This window comes from Eleginops maclovinus, chromosome 4 (assembly GCF_036324505.1).
Source record: "Eleginops maclovinus isolate JMC-PN-2008 ecotype Puerto Natales chromosome 4, JC_Emac_rtc_rv5, whole genome shotgun sequence".
NCBI lineage: Eukaryota > Metazoa > Chordata > Actinopteri > Perciformes > Eleginopidae > Eleginops > Eleginops maclovinus.
In genome coordinates, this window is record NC_086352.1 from 24,397,229 (window position 1) to 24,424,015 (window position 26,787).

The 26,787-nt window shown below is 39.9% G+C and overlaps 1 protein-coding gene across 1 annotated transcript in view; it reads left to right on the top strand.

Annotated features, from left to right (window-relative positions):
* Positions 1-26,229, top strand: part of trip4 (thyroid hormone receptor interactor 4) — a 66,043-nt gene extending 39,814 nt beyond the window's left edge. The window contains 1 exon segment of the mRNA XM_063880461.1: positions 25,863-26,229. Within this exon segment, the coding sequence (XP_063736531.1) occupies positions 25,863-25,927 (65 nt within the window). The 3' untranslated portion in view covers positions 25,928-26,229.
* The last annotated feature ends 558 nt before the right edge of the window (positions 26,230-26,787 follow it).

Genomic DNA, 26,787 nt, shown 5'->3' on the forward strand with positions numbered 1-26,787 from the left:
TCATCAATCAGTGGAGGAACTATCCTAAATCTGGAATGGGCTCCCTCTAGGCTGATTGAAAAGTCTTCTTCTTTCTGTTGATGTGACCAAACAGTTTGTCTCATCCAATTCAGCTAATTCTCCTTTGTCTGTAGTCCTGGCCTCAAATGGAAAGATGGAGGCAATAGACTGTTTGAGTTGGATAACCTAGAAAATGATTGAAGGGGAAGGGAGAGGGGGAGACAAAGGAAAAGGTAAAGAGGTTACAAATAATATGAGCGCTTCAGTGATAGCCTGTGTATTGCGGGTGTAGGCAAATGAAGTATGAAAGGAATAATGCCCATCCTTCTTTCAAAGAATAACAACTGCTTCAACTGGCATATGGTTACACTTTTTCCCCTCATGTGCAGCCCATATTGCGCCATCAGAGCCAACATGATTACATACTTTCAAGTTGTGATTACATTACTGGAGTGAAAATATTTCATATTTTTGCATGATACTTCACATACCCAGCACACAGCTGTCTAAAGCAAAGGACACAGCTTATAACTAGCTAACATCTGCTATCATTTGCTAGTTATGTGTGAGTAGCTAACATGTTTATTGAAGGGTTTAGGATAACTCATCTATTTTCATTCATTCTTTATTGTTAAACATATCTTTAGAAAATAAAAACATATTAATTACACAGGCCTAATGTTTGGCTAAAATGTTCTAAGTACCTGCGGTGAGTTAGCATGGATCATTTATCAACGTATTTATTTGACAAATTATTGATCAGTCAAAGGTTTGGGTTATGTCTGTGTCTTACATGGTCAAAGTTTTAATCTGCATATGAAGTGGTTGATATAGCCTGAGCAAACAACCCCTATATTTCCATATTATATCCATTATTTGCTGACACTCATATATATATATTCCTATGGCAAGTTTTCACCTTGAATATTCTGGTCTGTTGGAACCCTCTGTGTTTATACAACCTTAATTGAAAAAGTGAAAGCAGGGTTTATTTTTTGTTTATACTTAACTGTCACAAGCTTTTTGAAATAATGGTTTGAAATTATATGTTTCAGTGATTTGAAGGTGCAGTAATACTTTAAGAGCCTTTAGATGAATATGATGTAGAGCGGGGATGGTGCTTGCGGTTGTCTTATTCACCAGAGATGATGTGTTCATGAAGGCTGTAAGCTTTAAGTGCTGAGGTTACCCTTGTGTGCCGTATACTCTGTCTGAGTAAACAACACACAAGACTCTCAGATGTGAAATGTGGATTATGAGAGGACGCTTACTATGTATCATTGCTACATAAAAATCCAAGAATGCACAACAATGTGTGCGGAGAATATTCATTTTTCATGGTTCAAGACATAATTGTTTTTGAGGGATGCTCAATAACATTACAAGGGATGAGAAACAGCTCTAAGTGATGTATAAGGCAGCACAATGTGACGAGACGAGTGGCGCCTCCAAAGAAAAAAGATGATTTTTCCAGGTCACATCCAGGATTTATTTGTGGTGGGAATTTATTTGGTGGTGGGACTTAGAATATCTTACTATTTTTCAAATGGCTGTGCCAGAAGTGTGTATTTCTAAGCATATTTCCCCTTAGTTTAGTCTTTATTACTTCATTTTCATATATTCTTCCTACATCATTTTTTTTTCCACATGCTTTACTTTTCATCATAAGAAAGTGAGTGCTTTATTCCTTTATTTATTCCCTTTGCAACCATCATTTTGTCCTTCGAGAAGGAGAGCTTCAACAATTAGTTGAGTAATTAATTATTCATTCGGGATGGTTCCAGGTTGTCAAATGTGAGAATTAATTTGGATGGTTTTTATATCCTGTATAATCAAACATTGTACAGTTTTGGCTTGTAATTTGGACAAAACAAGACATTTGATGATGCTGCTTTGGCTGTTATCAATTTGTTTTGTGTTTTTTCACAGTTCTCTGATTCTTTATAAAACTAAATATAAGTTAAGATATGTGTTGATTTATTATTTATCCAGCATTTTATTTACTGCAGTTTAAAACATGAATCAAGAACTGTAATGTTCTTGATTCATGTTTTTCTCTGCCTGTTTTCTTTTTTCCGATAGTGTGACACCACAGTTATTTCCACAACACTGCGAAAGCACATTAAGCAATTGGTGCAAAGGTTAAAGGCCGTTTGGCTCGCAGTGTTTGAAACCTTAACCGATCCAAAACAGCTGATCTGATTCTTATAATCTGTCTGACCCTCAGGTCCGGTTCATTAAACAGACTTACTGAGATAGCCAGCTGTCAAACATATTCTCAGTATTTAAAACACAGCGTCGAGAGAGAAACACGAGAAGTGATAATTCAAGTATAATAAAGGCTCTTGCTTGCAGCCTCTGTCTACTTAATGTTAGTCCTTTTTTTCTACAGCACCGATTGTGAAATCTGTGTGTTTGAGTAGCACACCACTTGAAAAGGCCTTTCAAGTGAGATTGCCTGCTCCCCATGGGGTTGGGTACTCCACAACCATCACAGAAAAGAGACAATTAAAAGATAGTACCGTCTATTTCAGTCTTTAGATCGATGTTTCCAATGTGATGAAACACTTGCATAGATAAAATTAAACAATGATATATATAATTGTACATTAATTAACTGAGAGTCTCTACTTTATTACATAGTATGCTTTTCCTTAATTGCAGTTGACAATTATTTCTGGTGATTAATCAGATGACTTTTTTCTTGATTCATTATTCAAAACGTTTGAAAACATTAAAAGATGGCCTTCACAATATCCTAGAGATTCACAAAAAATACAAAAGTATTCAATTTGCATTAGTGTCTTGAATTAAATAATCTGGATCTATGTTTTTTGGGGGTTGGGGGCCTTAACAATGAAGAGATTATTAAAGTAGTACCACCAAGCATCAACAAATGGTTTCAGAATAATTCTAAAACCTTGATTGAACACATGCTGGATGGTTGATTGCAATCTGTAGCTCAGTAGCAAACCAATAATCTATATATTGCTTGGGGATAGTGAAGAAAAATAAGCCTCTCAGGAAACCGGAAAGATGGAGTATGTGACACTTGAATTGACTCTGAGCAGAAAAGGAGTCAGTAAGCTCATTCTAGGGAGGATGGAACAGTAACAGTGACTTCTTCCTCTGCCTTCAGCTCGCTCTGCAGCAATTCACTGTATGAGCTCTTAAGTCTTTATCTCAATCTTTCTCTCTGCCTCACATAACCCTCTTCACACTTTGCCTGAGAGCACCTGAGCTTTGAAGGAAGGACATGTACACACACATACATACGCACAAACCCACACAAAAGACACACGCATCAACTGCAGCTGAGCCCCCCTGCCTTCAGTGGTGTTAGGACTCCATCTTTTTCCCTCAGCTGTGGAAATAGCCAGATTACTAATGGCTGGGAACGGATATACCCTAACACCATGAGACTTTTCAACAGTATCAAAATCACTCCATGTACTTTTGTAAACTACACTTTTATGTATCCAAAGAAAAAGTCCTTAACTCCTATGATGTGTTTTAATATTAGTGAGTTTTTAATTTAGCTAACATCAAAGCCTTGATATCTTGAAGTCTTGAGGCTTGTTTTAATTCAAAAGTATATGTCCTCTACTGTTGACTGAATGAATGACAGACCTAAGTTTAGTGAATAAAAGAAAATGACTACATCAAGCATTAAAAATGATTGCCTCTCAAGCTGTTTTTGCTACTGCTAAGACTGCAATAGCTATACTGTCTTAAACATTTCAAAATCCAATAAAGCTGCAAACAGGGATAAAGGAATTCTCGCACATCCACGGACACCGGAGATTCTGAAATGTCCTGATGCACTAGGCCAATCATATGCTCTGTTTGAATGGGGAAATCAAATTAAATGTTTCAACGGGCAAATTAATTAGCACCATCCAATGGGCCAAACAAATGACTCATTTGAATGGGCCAATCAAATGACTTGATTCAATGGACCAATCAATTGGCTCAATCCAATGGTACAATCAGAACTCTAGATGCAGTGAGACAATTAATTTACTGGATTCCAATGGGCCAATCAAACAGCTGATTTTCTGTTATAAAAGGTCATGCAACAAAGTCTGACTAAAGTCTACTAACCGTAACTCATGAGGTATCATTGCTCTCAGCTGAGTGCTCCTGTGTAATTGTTTATGGCAGCATTGGCTCACCTCCATCACCTAAATGCACATGGATGTGTCAGGGCCTGCTCATCGTGACTGCTGCTTTAGTAATTTCTACAATTCTGACAAGAATCAAGTTTCTTTTCTGAAGTCTTATGGCGTTATTGTTTCAAAATAAACGTGAAACTATTCCCTACATTCACAGCTACAGTGAAGGTCTACAGGGAAATGTTGGGAATGTGAGTTTTTAAATTCTGGATAGATGAGGCCAAGAACTGAACCATGACTGAAAAGGACATACCATTTGATGGATGACTGAAGGGAGATTTTTATGCAAGGACCAAAAACTAACAGGGAAGTATGAAATAGTATATTAACACGAAAATGCAATCCATAAATGCTTTGAAACAATATAACCAAGGCTTAAATGTATAGTGTAGAGAGCAAAACTGAAACGGTCTGATTTTAAAATGGCTCTGGTTGAGTCTTTGTATACGGCCGCCTCACACCCACACATTCTCTCAATTGTACTCCACCTCTTCCTGAAACCCCCCCCCACCCTTCCTCAAACATGCCTTCCTCTTCATGTTAATTATCAAGTGTGCTGCCTTATTCCTCCAACAGCTTGTTAAGCTCTCCAGGAGCATAGTTAACCCACTTTACAAGCAGATATGTGGGCCAGAACCATGCTGATGGCTCCTTAGACTATATAGATCTATATTAAAGGCAGTTAACCTGCACTAGAGATACAGCCACATAGAAAAACAGCTCTGACTTCATTTCAAAAGTATTTAACACAGCGTTGCTGCCATACCGAGGGGTTTAGTAGTTTGTAAATTATCTTGTTATTGTAAAAACAGTTGATCTAGATTGAGAATCAATTGGATGTCTGGAATTTTTAATATTTCTTTGTATAAAATGTATTTAACAATTTTTGCCACAGTGTTACACAATAGAGGGGCAATTTCATTTTTAATAGTTATTAAAAATCAAGCTTTTAATTGACAGAGGGGGTTTCCTGGTGTAGAACAAGTACAGCAAATGTCAGCTGTTTGCTCAACACTCAAGGACGCAATTGTTCAAGTGTGCATCATAGCCATCAGTAGATATCATTAGTATGCTAATAAATATAATTTGCTTTCAGTTAAGGAGTGCCACTTACTCAGCTTGTACTTCCTGTATTTGCAAAGAAACACACACACTATATTATTACACGCTTCACTTGCTGCAGGATGTAAACTTATTAATGGATGGATTAATGGTTTGTATGTTAACATCAATAGATTGGCACTGGTAGGAGTTTTAGAGGAATCCCGTAATGAACAAATGTGTAGCTATTCTAAGGGTTGAAATGTTGTCCAGTTGGTCGATGCCCAATGAACTCGAACATTTTTTATAATCCTCTTAATTCAACTAGAACTCCATTTGTTGTTGGTTATACAAATATTGGATTGTAGCCACATTGCTATTGTGGGTCAAAAGGAACTTGAGTTCTATTTACAAATCCCTTAGATAAACAAATGTGACATTTTTATGATCCCAGCCACACCTCTTTGTTTCTGGATTGGCGTGTATTGAGACTAAGCCAAAAACGTTTGGGCTTTGTCTATTTTTTACTATAAATGTTTACTATATGTTATTGAAGTATCCCTTGGAGTTTCTCAGGCATCAAACTTTATTATTAAAAATGTTAGAACACAAATAAATATACAACATTTCTTTAAAACACATGCGGCCATCCTGAGTTAGAGCTGATCTATTGTGTTCCCGTTTCTTGTCATAAACGACATTAATATTTACACATTTAAGCAACCAGAGACAGCAGTGCATCCTATTAGCACTGTGAAGTAAATATCAGTGCCCCCGTCATGCTCAGCTTAGACACAGACAAGATTGGAATATGCAGCACCAATTATAAACCTGCATGTATATCCAACCCATCACCGCCGAAACTGCCTGAAGCCCTGTCTCAATGCCTCTTCTATTCTGAAGGTTACATTGTGTCCAAGTCGACACGCTGAATCCTCCATTAACACAGCTCCCTGTAAAAGCATGGAGTCATTCTGCAAATTTCCATCATTAGCCGTACCTCCTCTGTGCCTCCCCGCCCCCACTCTTCAACAAAAATCAATAGCATCTGCTGCCGCACAGCTAAGCCTGCTTCATTGCTGATGTAGACAAACAGTGGGTGAGCTAAATTGATTAAGCATCCAGCTATTTTTAAAGATGATGATTTCCAAGTTTGTCATCATTGCTGAAACAGTAAAATAGGAGTAGAGCCTTGACTCCTTTCATGTTCTGGTGGTTCATACAAAGGAACAAAGAAATCATCTGCTATAACTTTGTGATAAAATAAACATGAACATGTTATCCATGCCTGCCACAGCTTTTGAAATGATGATGAAAGGGCTTCGACACACTCTGTGTCTGTACAGGCATCATTTTGTCACATGCCTACAGTTGCTTGTGGGTAATTAGCGTGCGACACAGAATGCTGCTAAGCTAACAAACAATGCATACAAGAGAGCTAATTGCATGTCTTGGCATATTTGCAGTCATTATCAACCCCACCCACCTCCATAACCACCCATGCTCTTTTTAAATGTTAGCCTCTTTAAGTGTTATCATAACTCACATGACAGCAAACTGTTAATCGGGAAACGGCTTTACTTCCTTCACCCTGTGCTCCCTTCCCCCAGCTGCCTCAGTGTATTTGCAGTGCATCTGTTTAAAGTGTGTGTTTGCCTGAACAACAGAGGGTTGCACTGCTGGAGGAAGTGTTTGTTTATCCACATTTTTGTTCAAATAACTACTATAGATTTCCTTGAATTGTTGTAGGTTGCCATAATATTAATGACTGAGTATGCACAAGCTTCTTTGTCAAAGATGCACACCTTATTCATGCACACATGTGTGAGTAAATGTATTGTTGGATGAATTCATCTGTGGGCCTGCGCGCATGAGAATAACACAGCTCTATTTCCATTTTTATGAACAATCCAGTTACCTCTGTCAGGGAGACTGATGGAGAGAGGTCTGCTGGATCAATGTCATTGTGCCTCTGGCATGCCAAGGAGCTTGTCCACAGTTACTGCTTCTTTTAAATCCAATCCCTTCTCCCCAACACACTTAGACACACATACAAAGTATCAAGTACATAGACTTTGTCACGCAAATCATTTCTCACATATTCACTTTTTCCCTCACAATTCACCCCCATCAGTAGCCTGGATATTTTCTGACATTTGACAGGCCCATCAGCCTTTTTCCTACTCGCACTCCACAGACAGCTTTGCCTGCAGAGACCCAAACATAACCTTGAGCTAACTTAACCTTGAGCTAAATGAGCTACTTAACCAGACCCAAGAGGTTCCTCTGATCTTTGCTGGTCATAATGTTAGCCTTGGGCGCTCAAGCATCTAAGCAAGAACCTGAAAAGGAGAACAAACGTGCCAAAACAAAGCGCTAAAACATTTAACAATCAAAATCGGTCACTTTTAAAGCCCCAGCTGTTATTATTTTTGTCAGAACTGCTTCTCTCACCCACACAGAAAGAAACACACACACCATTTGGTGCATGCTTTTATCCGAAGTAGTCCGAATTATGTGCAGTGGGGGTGGAAGCAGTAACCCTGGCGGTGTTCGTACTTTCTCTCTCCCCTTTGAGATACATAGCACCACATGGAGCAAACAGATAGATAAATCCTTTAGCTGTGTAAGATTAATCAGAAATGATGTCGGCTATTAGACAATGTCAGGCAAATGAAATGTGTTCCCCAGTTTCTTGTTGACGTCAGTGTAAGAACACAACAAGCCAAATTAAACCCCCCTCTGGGCTTTTATGATAAACAGCATGAAGATAGTCTGGCAAACTGTAACGTCTTTGCATTTGACTGTCAAAAAGAAGAATTCATCCCACCAACAGCTTGTCTAAGACATGTTAAGCAGAGGTTTTTGTTATACTCCCCCACTGAGGATCCTTATATTTGAAAGATGTGAAGCATACAGCCAAGACCTCATGCAAGCTTTGTGCAGATGTCATATAATCCATATTATATATATATGATATGGATTGTGAAAGGACCCTAGCCTACAGAAACACGCTTGTATTGAAATACATATATATATTCAAGGTTTCAAGGTTTCAAGGTTGAAACCTTGAAACCTTAAGCCTAGGTACTGTACATTTTCAGTATCAATGTTTACTAAATTATTTAGGAGGGTACATTAACATATTTGTTATTTCTGTGAGAGTGCCACAATCAATAATGGGAGTCTGCTTGTGTTGCTCTCTTTGTTTGTTGCTGCTGTTCTCTGATGCTGAGTTAGTCATATAAATCACAGTGCAAAAATAAGTGGAAGATCCATAAATGAAGCCACACTATGTTGGATTTATTTTTATACTACACTGTTGAAAGATAAACTCTCCGGATGCCAAGTTTCAACAGACAAATTGCTTAAAGTATGCTTTTTCTTAGATTACAGAGCCCCAAAAATGCTGCTTTTTTAGAAATATTTAGTTAGAAGATTACAACTCTGGCATCTGACAGCTAGCTTAGCTTAGCATCAAGGCTGGCAAGTAAATTCTGCAAGTCTTAATCCTTCTAAAGTTAAGAAAATCTGCCTACTAGCACCCCAAAGGCTTTTGCTTTAGTACAAAGCCATAATAATAAATTAAAATGTGTATATTTACAGACAGTGGCAGTGTTTGTCTTTGGGTGTAGTCATTTCCTAGAGTTCTGTCGTAAAAGTGAGGATGTAAATTCAACCACTTATGGCCAAAAAATTGTCTCAACATCGCAAGATAATGATAGCGCTCTTTAAAGATGCTGGTGAGATTTTGTATACTTGCTGTTGGCTTTAGCTATATATTTACAAATATGAGATTGGAGTCGATCTTCACTTGAATATATTATGAAGAGAGAAGACAGAGACAGACTCTGGTGATTTAATTAGTGTATTCTGTTTCAACAAATGTAGCTTATTCAACATTTGAACAATCATGTTGTTTGTTTTTAGTTTGAAATAAAGAAACCTCCCCAGTGCATATTGCTGCTAATGCATTTGTAAATTAGTTTTAAGGTGTCATATTTACACAGAATATTCAAAGTTACAATAGAGAATTGCCTTCAGTGAAATGTGTTTTGCCAATTGTTTCAACACATTTCTGAAAACAAAAATGTTGTTGGACTAATTTAGTTTGAGTGGGTTTACCTCCTGCCAGTAGAACAGAGTCTGCTTTTCAGGTGGCTCAGTGCCCAGTGTTTGAGGTGCAAATATGGATGTAGCTGTTCCTACCAAAAGTGATGTTATACAGTATTAATGAATCAAACTAATATGTGGACTAAGGTACACAGTTTGATAGTCTCTGCATATGCAGCATACAGATATAAAATGCATAGTTATGTTATTCTGAGCCCACTGGTAAACAACAAGCACTACTGTACTGTACATCACTATGCAGGAACAAAGCAAATGCACAAAGCTTCTCATCTCCTGACCTTAAGTCTAGTGTGTGTGTGCGTGCGTGCGCACGCGTGCGAGAGAGAGAGAAGAGAGTGCCTGCAGGGGTGTCAGCGGAGGTTTAAGATATTCAGCTTGCTGTCAGTACCGACACATTTCTCCCTCTGCACCACTGCACAGATATGCAAATCCAGACTCCTCAGAATGCAGAGCACCAGATCAGCTTCAATTTATTCCATTCTGCTCTCTCCCTCCCTCTCTGTTCCTCTCTGTCTCTCCCCCTCTCCGCTGTCTCCATTCTGCCTTTGGTTTTCTGTTCGGTGTGAGCTGCTCTGTTCATGGCATATGCCCCCAATGAGGAATTGTATAGAGGTGAGAGGATTTCTACCAAGTGTGGGCTTAGTGCAAAGAAGCGCTTCAGTCTTTCAATCTAGTACAAGGTACAAGAGGTGCGAGATTGCCTGAGTCTGTGCGCATTTCAGCACATATACTCTCCCGTGTGTGTGTTTTATTTCTGGCGTTGTTGAGGTTTGTTTGTATTGTACACACACAACAATGCGCCTCTCCCTTTCCTCTTGTTAATTACCAGCAATAGAGGTCTACATTGCTCGTGGTAAAACACAATTAGCCAGTTGCCAAGCTGCTCTCAAAAAGGCTATCTCACCAACACACAGTGTCATCAGTAATCTAGTCTCAGCATAATCTAAATGCCAATGTCTATCCTCTGTGATCCATCCCCAGCCCACACTACATTTACATTCTAATTAGATGTGGCCGTGGCGGCTTTATAAGGACCCTTTTTAATAACATGGCTGTAGTCACCTTTTCAGAGTCCCATCGCGGCTGTAAAAAAGTGGGCTACACTTTATATTTTGTCCCTTTGACATTGTGGCTGCTGTGGATTTAAGTAGCTTTTTAAAGCCCTCGGCACCCGAGTGTGTGTAGCCTGACAAGAGGTTTTCTTGTCTCTAGAGGATGAATTGTAAATGGAATTGTAAGAAATGTAGATGTAGTGTCAAAGAAGGGATAAAACGCTAATGCTATACACATCACACCCACTTTGTCCGTAATAAAGCATAAAGGACGTGTGAGTGTAGTCCTAGTAGGATTGTTTTTAGCATTTGTTTGAATAAAGGAATTCATTTTCCTTTTATTTAATGTTATATCTGTAGTGCTAAACAATGACTTCTCATAATGTGTTTAATTTGTAATTAGAGCGGCAACTACTTATTATTTTCATTAACACATATCTACTGATCATTTTCCGGATAACAGAGTAATTATTCCATATAATGGTTTTTTTCAATATCTTATTTTTGTCTGAAAAACACTTTGCATAAGAATGTCTGTTATTCAGCCTTATTTCAGATGGCCCTAAAAGTCAACCCAGTTGCCTTCGAGAATTTTCTACAGAGACTGTCCAGATTTGATTCAGTAGGATGCAAATGGTTTTCTGGGTATTATTACAACCTGTTTTTACAATTATGTTATATTAAAACTCTCCGTGTCCTATTTGCTTCGATGTGTCAGATGTTGAAACAACTAGCTGGCACTGGGCTTTCAGAGTTTTTGGAGTATTGGGACTCTGTGGACAATGTGTTGTTCCAACAAGAATATATTAGATTGCTGAAGTGAAAGGAATAAAACATGTTTTGGGTGACTGCCCTTATTTTCATTCTACGAAGGCTGCCTTGAGTGTGGTGCGAAATGTGATTGGGATACTAGATTTTTTCATCACCATTTTGCAAACTGACAATACTTTAGAAGATTACAGAGAAGAGAAGATGGTTAGTTTTTCCCACAACGTGTGTCAACTAACATCCAAGTTGGATATTCAACTTGTTTGATTTTTTCTGCTTTAGAAAAATGATGATTTGTCTCAATTAAAGAAATATACATTCACACTTGACACCTTAGCTTTGGAACAATTATCCTTAAGCATGTTTCTTTACAAAACCAAAAATCACTTTTAAGTCTGTTTTTTAAAAATATTATGTTCATGTTGGTTAAAAATGGCTTTCTGAGAGTCTACTATGGCTTATTCTGAGTGGTCTAATGAACTTTGATCCCCCATGGATAATACATTTCAGGAGTGTACCAACTTTGAATGTATTGTTACGCATGGCCACTTGCAAAGACTTCCTGTTTTAGCCTATCGTGAATTATTGGTTAAAATCTGTTCAGGTTTAACCGGTCCAATGAAAGGCAAATGTACCAAAGATAAATGGATAACATATATTCAAAGCCAAAATAACTACTTTGACACTCTTCTTTAGAAATGTTGCTTCCTCCAGTCTTTATATCAGAATGATTTTGACTCTCCTGTGCCGTAAGCTTTGTCTGCAGTTCACTGACACTGCACTAACTGTGTTCTTTAGTGGAGCTTAAAGCTGGAATAGTGGATTGTGAGAACAGTCTGGCTGTATTAAGCGAATTAGAAATTGAATTTGTTAAAGCAGAGTCTTTATGTTCTCTTGGATCTTAGTCAGAACAAAGGAAATCATTAATGCTTAGACACGGTTCTGTGGGGAAATGCTAAATATATCCACAACACCCAGAGAGTTATTTACAATGTACTCATACTTAAAACAAGAAGTGACACAGTGCACGGAATTGATTTTATTTTCCTATAGTGCACATGTTGCCTACAGCTGACTGCTGTGCTTTTCCTGTTAAATTAAGAATGAAAATCAGAAGCCTGTGGCCATGACAATAAAATCTACTTTAAGGGAAAGCCCAAGTAAATTGCCCTGAAATCTCTCAACAAACCTGTATAATTACAAATGTGTTGCAATATGTGAATTACTTCTTTAACAACACTGCTAAGCTCCAGTACTCTCAATAACTGTTCTGCAGCACCAGCTCTTTGTAGGAGAGTCGAAGGGAAGTGATTGATTAGCTGTGAAGCTCTGGTCCTATTTTCAAGACTCAATCATGGCTGCAGGGGAACATCAGCGCAGGCTACTCCCAGTAACTGATGGACCTTCATGCTCTGTCATTACAGGTTTCCCAGTAATTGTGCTTGTAAATCCTGAGCCAGTGATTCTTTAAAAGTCGGAAAGTTTAACTAATGGTACTCTTCAAAAGAAAGGGTAAGGCATCAACGGTGCTATGAAGGAGTAGGACATGTAACACATGGCTTCCAGAAGGAAGGTCTAGCTGCTCACTCGTTTGTGTGCAACAAGAACTGGTTGTGAGCAAACTTAGAACAAATCTCTGAATCTCCTTTTATGCTATATTATATGTTCAAAATAATAAGTAATTTGGTGTATCTTAATAATAGTGCCTTAAATTAAAAACAAATAACATCATCTATGGTTTGAACCAATGCAAACATTTGTTTATGCAAAATGATCGTACTTTAACCTTATTAAGTATTTAAAATCAGACATCTGTACACTTTACAGGTTAAACTATGGGATTATTGTAGTTGCTAAAATGTTGTACTAAAACTGTGTAAGAAGAGCATAAAATAAGCAAACCAATAGCAATACTTAAGGGTTTAACTGAATAGAACAAGGATCAGTTTTATCGCTTGTTCATTTCCATTTGCAACAAAATAAAAGTGTTATTTTATCTTTCGAAAGTTCAAAAGTTTGCCAACAACTACCCCCAAGTCTTTGAGCAACTATGATTATTAGAAACAAGTTCTATATGGCCACAGAGGTGCAAACATTTGGACAATCTATTGCTTTAATATCCTGTTTCAAGAGAGCTTAGGGCAGAAACGGCTGTGAAGTTTTTTAAAGTGCTCATGAACTTAAGAATAAAAACTATGTCAGCTGCTAGTTGTTTTTGAAACATTTATTCCGTATTCCCAGATGACTGAATACATGCATAAACTTTCAGTCTTTACATACCAGGATCTGATTGCCTGTTGACAGTCAATGACTTGAAAAGGTTTTAGTCAAGTCCAACATTGGCTGACAGACTTTAAACTGTTCACACATGAGCTGAGCTTTCCTTGTTGTTCAGCTGTACAGGAAGTTAGGCTTTAGGAAAGTTGTTTATCATCTATGTTTGCAATGTGAATGTGGTGTAAGAGGCGAAGAAAGGGCAATTGCTATAGCCAAGTGACTACAGATGGGAGCCATGACACCAGGTCTGAGAGGAGAAGCTTTGAGTTGGTGTTGTGGCCTGTAAATAAAGTGACTTAAATCTGACATTATGTTTAAGGAAAGACATTTTAAAACTGTAACAATGTCAACAGAAGGCTAAGTAATGATCATCAACCAAGCCCTAAAACGCTTTAGAACCACAGACCCATTTACTGTAGGCTGATGTTTATTTTTACACCAGCATAGCCTCCAGCACGTAATCAATACGTATACTGTGTGACACCATTGTCTAGCTCTCGGTCAAGCTTGGGTGGATTACCGCCACCAGGCTTCTTTTCCCATTAAATAATAACAATCCATGTATTGTTCAGCTCTGTGTTGCATGGACTCATCCATTATACTAAACATCTTACCAGCTAAACAAACTAGCGTTGGGTTTGGCTCATGTTTTACTGAGACATTTGGATGATGACCAGAAGATCTAGAGTAAAGTATTACCTGTCAATAAGCTGTTAAAGTTTGTTCCCTGACCTGGAAGCTCTTAACACTGAAGTTGTTACGGATAAACCCACTCAGATTTGAACTGCTTGTCAAGGTGTTTAAACTACTAAACCTCTAAATATAAGCTTCACTCTCTAACCTGAGTCCAAAATAAATATGTCAAACATAAAGTGGTTTCCGACAGTTTGAATTCAGGGAAATACTGTTTTAGTCAGCTGGTGGTTGTCTTCGTCACTCAATTTTGTTACTCTCTGAAACTGACAATCTGACAGTCACGCTCACTTTTGCAGCAGCCAGGCCAAGTGCATGTTGGAAAAGAGAATGGGCACAGCTCCAAACTGATTTTTTTTTTTCCTTCTTCTCCAAACTCCTCACATTATTACTTATTCCTATGTGCTGGTAGTGATTGAGTTGTACTCCCAGCCAAGAGGCAAAAGAAGTACGACTGAAAAGAGTATCAAATTCCAAACAAAATGTGCAGTCTTAGGCTGTGACCTTATTTAACATCCTGGTGGCCTGAAGGAAAAAGCTACAGTTTTGGTCGATACCGGTTTTGCCAGTCAACTATGGTGTCTGATTGTTTGTATTTAATTCAATGCAAACTAGCTTCTTTCTTCAAACGTCTAAGGTAAAACAGTCTCCTCTTGCTTTCCACGCAATCAGTATCAGTGTCCAGGTCCTCAAGATCCATTGATATTAATAGTGACGCACTTCCTTCACTGCTTCTTTCCTAAGTCCAATCTCAGCTCCTTAGTCTTGCTGACATGTAGGAGTAGATTGTTGTACTGACACCAGCAGTTCAGGCTTTTACTTTGGCACAGGATGAGTAACAGTTATTGGCAAATACATGAACAAAGATCTGTATCAGCTAACCTACAATTTATAACATTTATGTTCTTATAAATTCTTACCTTGAACGACATCTGGGTTCTCGCATGATCATGCAATAACAACTTAACAAATAACAAAAATCCATCTTGTCGGGGTTCAAAAAATGCTTTTGGTTCAGACCAAGCAGCGTCCATTCAGAAGCTAAGGATGGGTTTATGCAGTGAAAAATGGCTCTTATGCTTCAGCAGACTTAAGCCATGATAGAAAGATGTTTCATCTAATCACCTGCCAAGTCATTTTTCCGATATGCCTGACCTTTTTCTAAACAGTTTCAAATGCGGGCTTCTCAGATGGTTCTGCTTAAGAAACCATCTGGTTCGTCATGTTATATTAATGCTAATAGGAAGACTTAAAGTGTTGCTTATCAACTTAACAATGTTAGATTTTTTTACGTGGTGCAAAATCTGTTAAAAGGTAAATCTTCATGCAACTGTGTGGGAGGAATATAATAAAGCTCTAAATCACAGAGAGTGTAAGCATTTCACAAATTTAAGGGAATTGTAAATTGCAATTATTTATCAAACATACAGACACAGACTTAATTCAAAAGCACCAGTTCATTTCAACTTTTATTCTTAAACATACTATATCAAACAAAGCTGAAAAAGAGCTTAATGCTGTCAAAAAAGGACAACTAATGGTCTGTTGTATAGTCTGCATTGGCTTTCTTTGGGAGCACTAATATAAACCAGCTATCATCATTTCCTCACTGCTCCACTTCCGCCCACCAACCATCACCACCTTTGCTGTCCCCGACTTGTCAGACACTGGTTCTCTAGCGAGTTGTGACGAACTGTCATGTGCGTGACTAAACCGGCTCAACACTGTGCTGTTGGTTGGAGAAATCACTCAGCCATTACAGCCCCTCAGTGTCTGTAAAAACCGCTTCAGGCAGGGAGGTTTAGACCAAGAGATGGAGAGAGACTGTTTTCTCTACAGTGGGAAGCATGGTTCATGCATCTCCCTAACCCCTTGCAAACAGCATGCCAGCGCAAGTCTCAAACAGCACCTTCTCTATCCACTTGTAAATTCACCAGCTCGGCAGCACAGGAAGGGAATGTAAATTAGGTGTGACTAACAGCAAGATGGGAATCCAGGCAGTTTTCCCCCCTCCTCTCTCGCTGTTCTCCCCTGGATACCGAGGGTTTTGTACACATCCACTTTCCTGCAGTGCTCCAGGCTGTCGGCTTGGTTTCACATACAGAATGACTTCAGCTGGAGGTGTACTAAGCTGAGGCTAGATAAGGAAAAAAAGATAGAAGGGCAGTGTTGCTGAGCTGGAGTCAGAATGAAACCTTTTTAAAAAACCTATTAGATTCATCATGAACTGGGAGCCCTTTCATATCATCTTCAAAACCATTGGACCATTCATGCCTTCTGATATATGGGAGATACATCTGCCACATATGATTTAAACCAAGCATTGTAGCTGTATTGACTGCCACAACCTTTGTAGACATCAGCACAATCAAATCTTTTTGTGTTGAAGGATAAGGCTGCAGATTCAAACAAATCCCATGAAAAGACAAGAATGAACAACAAATTGAACCTGCTAACAGCATGTACAGCCTGTGTAGCCAAAGACTGATGCAGATTAGGCCATAAAGCTCCATTGTTGACCCAAAATATAGAAAAAAATATGTGCCTCAATTGCATACATAACAATAAATGTTCCCATCCAACCTTGTGCACATACACACCCACTACTCCACCCTTTTATTTTAATCCACAACAGAAAAAAGCACCAATAGCATGCACTATTTTCGTCTATTTGAGCAAATCTACTAAAAACAGTCGTACTGAGCACACTAACCTATATCCATAGTTATTCAAGGTTCAAGGTTCAAGGTTTTTATTTGTCATATGCACAGCAGATACAGCGTATATGTTGGCAATGAAAATCTTATGTCGCGTGCTCCTCCAACAACTCAACATACATGGTGCAAAAGATAAATAAAATAGTGAAAAAAGAGAGAAGAATATTTACAATATCAACAATACAGATTTGAGGATGTGAAATATATACATATGTGGAATACATTGAAAGTATTTAAATACTTTACACTGTTGAATGAGGAGGTATGGACAGATGCATATATTATGTATAACAGATGTATATGGCAGATATGTATAATATATAGATATGTGTACTATAAACAGATATGTATGGCAGATGTGTATAATATATATATATATGTATGTGTGTAAAAAGATGTGAGTAGACATTCACACAGCTCAGGAGTTCAGTAGTCTTATAGCCTGTGGTATAAAACTGTCTCTGAGTCTGGTGGTCTTGGTCCGGATGCTGCGGTACCGTCTGCCAGACGGCAGCAGACAGAACAGATTGTTGCTGGGGTGATGGGGGTCCTTTAATATCCTACCGGCCTTCTTCCTACACCGCTGGGTGTAGAGGTCCTCCATGGATGGCAACTCCGTCCTGGTGATGTGCTGAGCAGTTTTCACCACCCTCTGTAGAGTCTTACGGTTGAGGGCGGTGCAACTGCCATACCAGGCGGTGATGCAGCCAGTCAGGATACTCTCGATGGTGCACCTGTAGAAGTTGCAGAGTATCCTGGAGTCCATGTTGAACTTCCGCAGCCTGCGGAGGAAGAAGAGCCGCTGTCGAGCCGTCTTGGATATGACCCTGGTGTGATGTGTCCATGTCAGGTCCTCACTGATGTTAACCCCGAGGAACCTGAAGCTGCTGACTCTCTCCACAGGAGTCCCGTCGATGGTGATGGGTGTGTGTGCTTCTCTCTGCCTCTTCCTGTAGTCCACAATCAGCTCCTTTGTTTTGCTGACGTTGAGATGGAGGTTGTTGTCCTGGCACCAAGATGTCAGGGCTCTGACCTCCTCTCTGTACGCCGTCTCGTCGCCGTCTGTGATCAGGCCGATGACGGTCGTGTCGTCAGCAAACTTGATGATGGTGTTGGAGCTGTGTGTGGCCACGCAGTCGTGCGTGAACAGGGAGTAGAGGAGAGGGCTGAGCACACAACCCTGAGGGGCTCCGGTGTTGAGGGTCAAGGTGGAGGATGTGATGTTCCCCATCCGCACTGCCTGGGATCTGCCCGTCAGGAAGCTCATGATCCAGTCACAGAGGGCGCTGTTGAGCCCAAGGTCCCTGAGCTTAATGATGAGCTTGGAGGGCACAATGGTGTTGAATGCTGAACTGTAGTCAATGAACAGCATTCTCACATAAGTGTTCCTCTGGTCCAGGTGGGAGAGGGCAGTGTGGAGGGTGAGGGAGATGGCATCATCCGTGGACCTGTTTGCTCTGTAGGCAAACTGCAGGGGGTCCAGTGAGTCAGGGAGGGAGGAGGTGATAAAAGTTTTGACTAACCGCTCAAAGCACTTCATGATGATGGAGGTGAGTGCAACTGGGCGGTAGTCATTGAGGCAGATGGGTTTTGTCTTTTTGGGGACAGGGACAATGATGGACTCTTTAAAGCATGTGGGGACTACAGACTGGAGCAGTGACCTATTGAAAATGTCTGTGAACACATCTGCCAGCTGAACTGCACACACCTTGAGAGCACGGCCAGGGATGCCATCAGGTCCTGGAGCCCTGTGTGTGTTGATCTTTTCAGAGATCTACACACATCTGCACTGGTTAAAACCAGTGAGCAGGGATCCTGGGCCTTTGGTGCCTCCACAGCCGGGGGCTTCTCAAAGCGTGCATAAAATGTGTTCAGTTCATCTGGGAGAGATGCAGACACTTCCTCAGCACCACTCGTTGTCCTTTTGTAGTCTGTTATTGTTTTTAGTCCAGACCACATATTTCTGGCGTTGGAGCCCTTGTAGTTCGACTCCACCTTGTCCCTGTATTGTCTTTTCGCACTGCTAATAGCTCTCCGGAGTGCATACCTGGAATTCCTGTACTCATCCAAATCACCGCCGCTGTGCGCGATGGCCCGTGCTTTAAGTTTAGCTCGGACCTCGCCGTTTATCCAGGGCTTCTCATTTGGGAATGTCCGTACAGTAATCCGCGGCACGACGTCATCGATGCATTTGCCGATGTAGCAAATGACCGCGTCAGTGTGTGTGTTTATATCGTCCTCCTCAAACACACACCACTCCGTGATGCCAAAGCAGTGGCGGAGAGCAGAGTCAGACTGCTCGGACCAACGCTGCACTGTCCTTGTCACAGGTCGGTCCCTCTTCAGTCTCTGCCGGTAAACAGGGAGCAGAAGAAGAGATATGTGGTCTGACTTGCCGAAGGGGGGGCGGGGGAGGGCTTTATATCCATGCCGGAAAGGAGTGTAAACATGGTCCAGTGTATTTCCACCGCGCGTGGGGCAGCTGACGTGCTGATAGTATTTCGGCAGGACTTTCTTCATGTTGGCTCTGTTAAAATCCCCGGCCACAATAAATGCGGCCTCTGGCCGAGAAGTCTCTGTCCTGTCGATAATCCCATACAGCTCCTCCAGCGCTGTGTTGTTGTCAGCGTGCGGCGGTACATACACTGCTGTTAGAACAACAGATGTGAACTCCCTCGGCAGATAAAAAGGCCGGCATCCGATCATGATGTGCTCTAGGCTGGGAGAACAGTCCGAAGAAATGATCTCCACATCTGAGCACCAGTTGTTGTTGATCATGAAGCAGACACCTCCTCCCTTGCTCTTCCCTGAGTTTATTGTCCGGTCCTGGCGATGAATGGAGAATCCGTGTGGAGCAATGGCGGCGTCCGGTATCGTGGGGTCGAGCCAAGTCTCCGTGAAAACCAAAACATTACAGGTCTTAATGTCCCGTTGAAATGCCACCCTGCTACGGAGTTCGTCCAGCTTATTATCCAGGGATTGGACATTTGCCAGAAGTAAACTCGGTAGAGGAGGCCTGTTTTCACGTTTCCTCAGCCTGACCAGGACCCCGGCCCGGGAACCTCGTGGTCTCTTCCTCCTGCGCTCCACAGGTAGAGCTCCAGCAGGTAAACACGGAGACTCTCCATTGTTTGCAGGTCGTCGTGGATTATTGCTGTCCACCAGCGACCTGATGTGTAAAAGTTGTTCTCTATCATATTGGATGATAGGGCTCGCTTGGGCGGTTTGCATGTTGCAAAAAAAGTTAAAAACAACCAACAAAGTAAAACAATAAAAACACTAAGATGTGGAGTTGTTGAGGAGCTCGAGACACGGCAGCCATCCTCGGCGCCATCTTGCTCTATTGGTTGGATTGCTATGAAGTTATGTACAGACATTAGTTCATTACTTTGGTGATTTTCTGATTTTGCAAGACAAGGCAAGGGGTGTTTCCTATATGGTAGTACTTTTCAACAACAAGGTGATTGCTTTCCAAAAAACTTTAAAAGCACTAAGACCTTTACACTGTGGACCGTTTTAATAGATGTGTTTGTTATGAATAATTGGGCTTGGGGCTGAGTATCATTGAGAGTGTAGGGAAGTTGGAAAGAGTACATTGAAAAAACTGAAAAGTTGACTTTAATTAAATGTATTATGTCAACAGATTTCACATAACTGTATTAGGTTAGTAGAAAGCAATACAACTTAGATCAAAGTTTAAATATCAGGTTCAACGTAAGACTATTGCTTTCAACTAACCTCACAAGTTATGTGGAACCTGTTGACAATAATGCATTTAATTAAAGTCAACGTTTCACTTTTTTCAGTGTAGCGAAACTATTTTGGTTAATTAGTGAGATTTATTGGCAAACATTTGAGTTACACCAGCTTTATCTATTCATCCAGACCACCGACATCAGTGTGTGACCTGAATATTTACCCGTTTAAATGAGCTTTTCTATAAACCACAGCTTTGTAAAATGCGCTGGTAGAATATATGCCTTCCCATCTGTTCTCTGACACCTTGTTTGAATACCACCCATTAAATCCTGCCATTTAGTTTCACATTGTTAAAGCCTTTTCACTCTCAACTTCTTTTTACTCTCCAGGCAGTATACTTGTAATAGACTCTGACTTGGTTATTGTGGGAGCCCAGTGGGAATCAATGTAACAGATACTGTTGAAGGTGTTACATTTGATCACAGAGCGGGTGGTGCTCCACTTTCAACTTTCCCCCTTTTCTGTGTCATATTCTGTACGCAGACAGTCATTTACTCATGTCGAAAGTGTGTCATCAAAACATGTGGTTAAAGTGTATATGCATAGCTCTTCTAGGTTTATTATCCAGGTGCATTGGGAGTGCTATGTAATAAAAGATACAAAATTCTGCCTTTTTATTCCTCAGTGCATAGGCAGTTACTCTCAGTGAAAGAGAAACAGCCACCAGCCAATTATTCTCATGATTATTACTGCAAGGAAGCGGACAGGCCTGCATGTTATTGATGTCAGCCAGGATGTCAATGGACCTCTATTTCAGTTTAATGAATACTCTTTGCACTACTGCCCCTGGCTTTTCAAGGGATTGTGAGAGTGCGCTTTCCATCAGCAATGAGCTGTTTTCTCCCATTTGTAATGGGAAGAGTATGCATGCAGTCATATTTGTGAAAATGTGAGAAGAGTATCCAATTGTAGTGCAAGTATAAGCGTCTGTGTGGCTCAGCGTGTGTTCAGGAGTGTGTTTTACGGTCTTGATGATGGAACGCCAGCCTCTGCAGACAACCTGTGCTTATTTTATGGCCTCCTCCCCAGCTGCAGCATGTGGGCAATAAACCTTTCTCCAGCAATCTCCAAACAGTGCAGCAATCAATGGGAAATTATCTCAGCCAATCGATGGGCCAGCCTTTCTATTCCTCCCTCTCTCTACCTCTCCCGCTGTCCTATCTGTATCCCTTTCTCCCACCACCCCCTCCCTCTCCTCGTCCCTTCTGTCTCATTTTTGCTGTCTCCCTGTTTTTTCCACCCACTCCTCCTTTTACTTGTGTTCCCTCCAGCTCTCTTCGCTCTACTCTGAAATGCGACAGCTCAGCAGCTCCAGAACCATTAACAAAAGTCGCCTTCACCCAAGGAATATGTAACATTGCTGGGTTGACTTTCCTGGCAAATATAATGAGTCTGACTTGTTCATACAACCAGAAAATACCCTTTTCCGACAGAAGTGAAGACCCACTCTGTTGTTGTTGTTGTTGTTGTAGTTGTCATTGGTCGTTCGTGGCCAACTTCTTTCAATCTTGTTATTTCTCCATACTTCACGCAAGGATTTATTTTTAATAAGTTAAGAAAATTGCCTAGATAACACTCAGTTTACCTTTAACACATGTAGCAAACAACAAGAGAGCTTCTGTGTAGGAAGCATATCCACTTATTGGATTCACTGTGTTTTGTTTAATTGAGGGGTGGTGACTAGGTACAGAATGCAGGGGGCACGACATGTAGTGTGTTGGTCCAAGGTCACGAAGCCGACTTGTCATTTGGTAATAAACAAGTTGAGTCTTTTGCAGTTCCTTGAATTTGTCTTACTATTCCAACATCCAGTTGGAGTTGAGTTCCTGTTTCACATTTTATTTGGCATTTATGTTTAAATAATCTTCTTCCCGATATGTTTTATCTTCAGGTTCTAAGCCACTCACTTGTGTGAATCTCCCAAAAAATGAGCCACTTTATTCACACATGAGCTCAATCACACATCACACAGGCTTGGTAATAAAGCTGATGTCCGAATGAATCGGACATTTGACTATTCACACAAATCTGCTTCGGGTAATGTCTAGATCATTTTAGGGTTGAACTGCATGTGTGAACGGGGCTTAAATCCAATAGTAAGACAGCTTTATTGGCTTAGTCTGGGTATACATACAATGAAATTGACTCTCAATGTAGGCTACATTCACAGATATAGAAAGAAATGCTAAGAAGTAGCAACACAAAGCTGCACAGGTAAAACTACATTTTAACTCTTTTGTATCTACGTATAGACAACAGCAATTTATTACATTTATATCAATCAATCAATCAGTTTTTATTTAAAGTGCAGAATCACCATGAAGCATTGTCCCAATACACTTTATAGTTCATATAGAACATACAGCAATCAATACATTTACAATAATACAAATTAAAAGAGAAACAACCACATTAAAAACATCAACGTTGAAACGTGATAAGCCAAGCTGAATTCAACTGACCGTGCTTCTTTAACGTTTAATGTATCAAAGGGCTAGTTCCCTACTGCAGGTTCCCCTGCACAAAGAAGCCTTTTTTTCTAGTACAAACTGTTTTGGTTCTTTCTCCCTTCTTACTGTCAGTTTTGCCACACTAGATAGCTGTTTTGAGTGAAAAGGCTCTAAACTGACTGAAACCACATGCCCAGCACTTAATAGCAAATAGACAGCGGTAGCAACTCACTGGTAAACAAAGTGGAGTATTTAGCTGCTAAAAGCCCAAATATTTCCCTCAGGAGTTGGAGACCCGTGAGTATTGAACTTACATCTGCCAGGTGGTAATGACTTTGAATAAATGTGAATATTGCTCCATATCTCCTGGAAGTGCACATAGGTAACTAGTTAACAAATATAAAAAGTGATTTATGTCAGTTTTGTGTTTTACAGCTTTTTGCCTTTCTCCTAGGTGGCTCGAAGGATAGTGAATGGATGATACCATTATTTCCAGTAGTACCACAAAATATGTATGCATAAAAGTAGGGAAACCTACATGTACTCAAAATAGCTGGATGTTGCAGATTGTTTAGTGTAATATAGAATGAGGTACACAGTGCTACTGATATATTAAAATTAGGTCATAGAAGCAAAATCAGGCATTTTCAAAACCACCAGACGTTATTTTATTTTTTTCTGACACTCAAAACATTTTATGTAGTTTTGTGGCTTAAATATTTTTTTTCTCTAAGACTTGTTTTTTTTTTAATCAAATCTGAACTTTCACTTTCAATATGTTTCCTAGTTTAATATCTTTTTAGAAAATGTAATTCATATTGCACAGTGCAATTTTTAATTCGGCAGTTCAGCTTCCTACTGTGTCATATGAGTACATTTTTCATAGTGCTAGGATACACATGGAGCTAACTGTGCAGTACATTTGGTTAAAGCTTTTTTCATTGGTGCTTGTTTTGACCTATCCCTTTTTATACATTTGTTTTCATATTTGCAAATACACAACATTCAGCAAAACAAACAGCAAAAAATTACAGCACCAATTTTCAGACTAAAAGCCAAAGCACTCTCCCACCCAACACAAACAATGAATCAGGAATGATGCATTACTGTCATGGTGGATTTATTTAACACTATCTTGGATAACCATTTGGCAGCTTTCAGCCAAATTCCAGGGGTGTCCACGCCTCAGCAGCACTCGCTCCTGGCGGAGCACACTGACACTGACAGGCATTCAGACAGGCTTGGAAATGGTGAGCAAACAGCACTTCTCCTAAACACTTTGTTTATGCTGCTACTACCCACAGAGTCAGCCATACCGTGACAACATGGAAATAAAGGACAAGTGACAACCACCACCCCTGCCTGTGCATTTAGTTTCTCCCCACCCCCTCTCAGCTACTGCCATGGTTTACCAAGCAGGAGGCACTCTTATTATTTGCCTTGCCGTTAAAGACCGACAATGGTTATTAAAACCAACCAAGGTTGTTCTCCAAAGAAAAGGACGCTGCAGCAGACTAAAGTCTCTGGGAATCGGAGGAAACAGAGGAATTTGATGTATCAAAAGAGAAAGGTGTCAGCTATAGTGTGTTAAGAGGTCAGCTCCGGTCAGTGTCTGCAGGGGGTTTGCTTACACACCATAGCTACAAGCATTTATATAAATAGCAACTTGATCAAATCTCTCTTTAAGATTCCCAGCTGTTATCATATTTGAAGGATTCACGTCTGTGCTTCACAGTGAATCCATGAGCAATAAATTATAACCGTAGAGATTCTCACAACAATGGAGGCTTCTGTTATACAGCCTGTAAATGACAGTCGGCTAATCAGCAAGTTCCTGCAGGACAGGTGCTGATAACAGGCTGAGCTACACAATCAAAACAAAGTGATTAATGAAAGAATCCTTCACATTTACATTCTTGGCAAACCAAGAAACATGCACAGGCATTTAGATTCCTTGGATGCATCAGTTGAGAAAGGTTTTATTGTTACTACTGAAAGACCTTTTTACATATGCTGCTTATTTCTGGTTTGGTTAGTTGAGTTCAGACAAGGATCAATAATAGGCCCCCTAGTATTTTCTCTTTCTGTTTTATCCTGACCATACCATCTTGTATCTTTTGAATAATGCCAGACACATTTTATTCTTGTGAGGCTTGTCTATGATTTTCACAAGTAGGTTTGGGTTAGATTGCAAAACCCACTAAAAATTGAACTCCTCGTCCAAAATCTTAAATCTATATTTTATTTTCCAAAGCTTTTGTTGTATTTTTATAACAAAAAACATAACAATACACTTTACTATAAAGAGATCCATCCAACAATCAATAGACAATATTTACTGTAGTGACTTCTACGTATTGATATTTTTAAGTAGAATATGTTACTGTTTGAATTAGTTAATTCTGTGTTAAAAATGTAATTCTGATATTTGTAGAAGACTTGAAAACCTTCCCTGTAGCTAAGTATTCTCTGTTCACTAACAGTATACAGTATACAGTATACTACAATACATCTACAGTATATAAATGAATAAAGACACCTTATTTCACTGCTAACAAAAGTTATGTTTAATTGTTTTTAGTAGTGGAGTAAAAGGTCAGATACGCTTTTTACTACCTCATCATAGCCTCTCTGTCTCTCTCTGTCCCTCTATCTCTCCTCTGTCTAACCGAGGCTGCCTCTAATCAGCTGGCCTTGAGCTCTCAGAAAGGTCACTGTCCCTTTGATGGGGTTTTGATTCATCCTTTCCTCTTTTTCTCCCCTCCCACCCTTCCCTTTCACCCCTTTCTCTCACAGGGAAACTGGAGAGCCAGTACCACCAGGGTGCCAAGAAGGGGCTGGTCCCATCCGCTGCAGACTGACGTCAGAGGAGAGGCAGAGGAGGAAAAACAGTCTGATCTCACTGGAACGTGGCAAAGATGTTTTCCAAGACTGGCTTCATTCCCCACTAGGTTGTCCTGACATTTTATCAGGAGTTATCAAGGCTGACATATTATTGGTATCAGCTCTACACCTGTTGTTAATCAGTGGCATTTGAATTTGACAGAAGGAATATTGCTTAAACGTATGCAGAACATAGACATGTCATAGTTTTGAAACATTTCTAGATTCTCCTTTGTCTCTGTTTGATTTTCTGCAGAAATAAAATATAAATATCATTTCATTTCATTTTGTGCTTCTCTTATTCCAATTAAAATATGATTTGCCAAAAAAAAAGCTTCGATATAGATGCCAACATCTACTGGTTTCTCTAGGCACAAATAACAAACTAGATACAGTAGGTTCTTTATTTAGTTGTAAATCATTCATCATGAGACATTTATTTTTCGTCACGAACCTAAAAAGCACAAGAGAAATGATTTCCCTCTCTCCCATCATTAGGGGCAGGCCTGTCGTTACCCTTCTCTCACCTAAGGCCACATTTAGACCAACAATAGAGTGGTGTTGAACAACATAACCTCCTCATTCATTTCAATGAGACCATTTTATTGGCACAGCAGGGGGGCATGACACAGACAAATCCTTCTAAAACAATGTAGGGCCATCAAGCAAAATGTTGTTGCTTGTTCAGCAGCGGAATCCAACCTCACACAGCAACACATTGTTAAGACCAATAAAATATATGCATATGCACATTCAGTATCTTTTGGTGTGTAAATGTCAGTATTGTGCTTAATACATTAATAACTTGTCAAGCATTGAGCAGGAGTACAAAATAGTT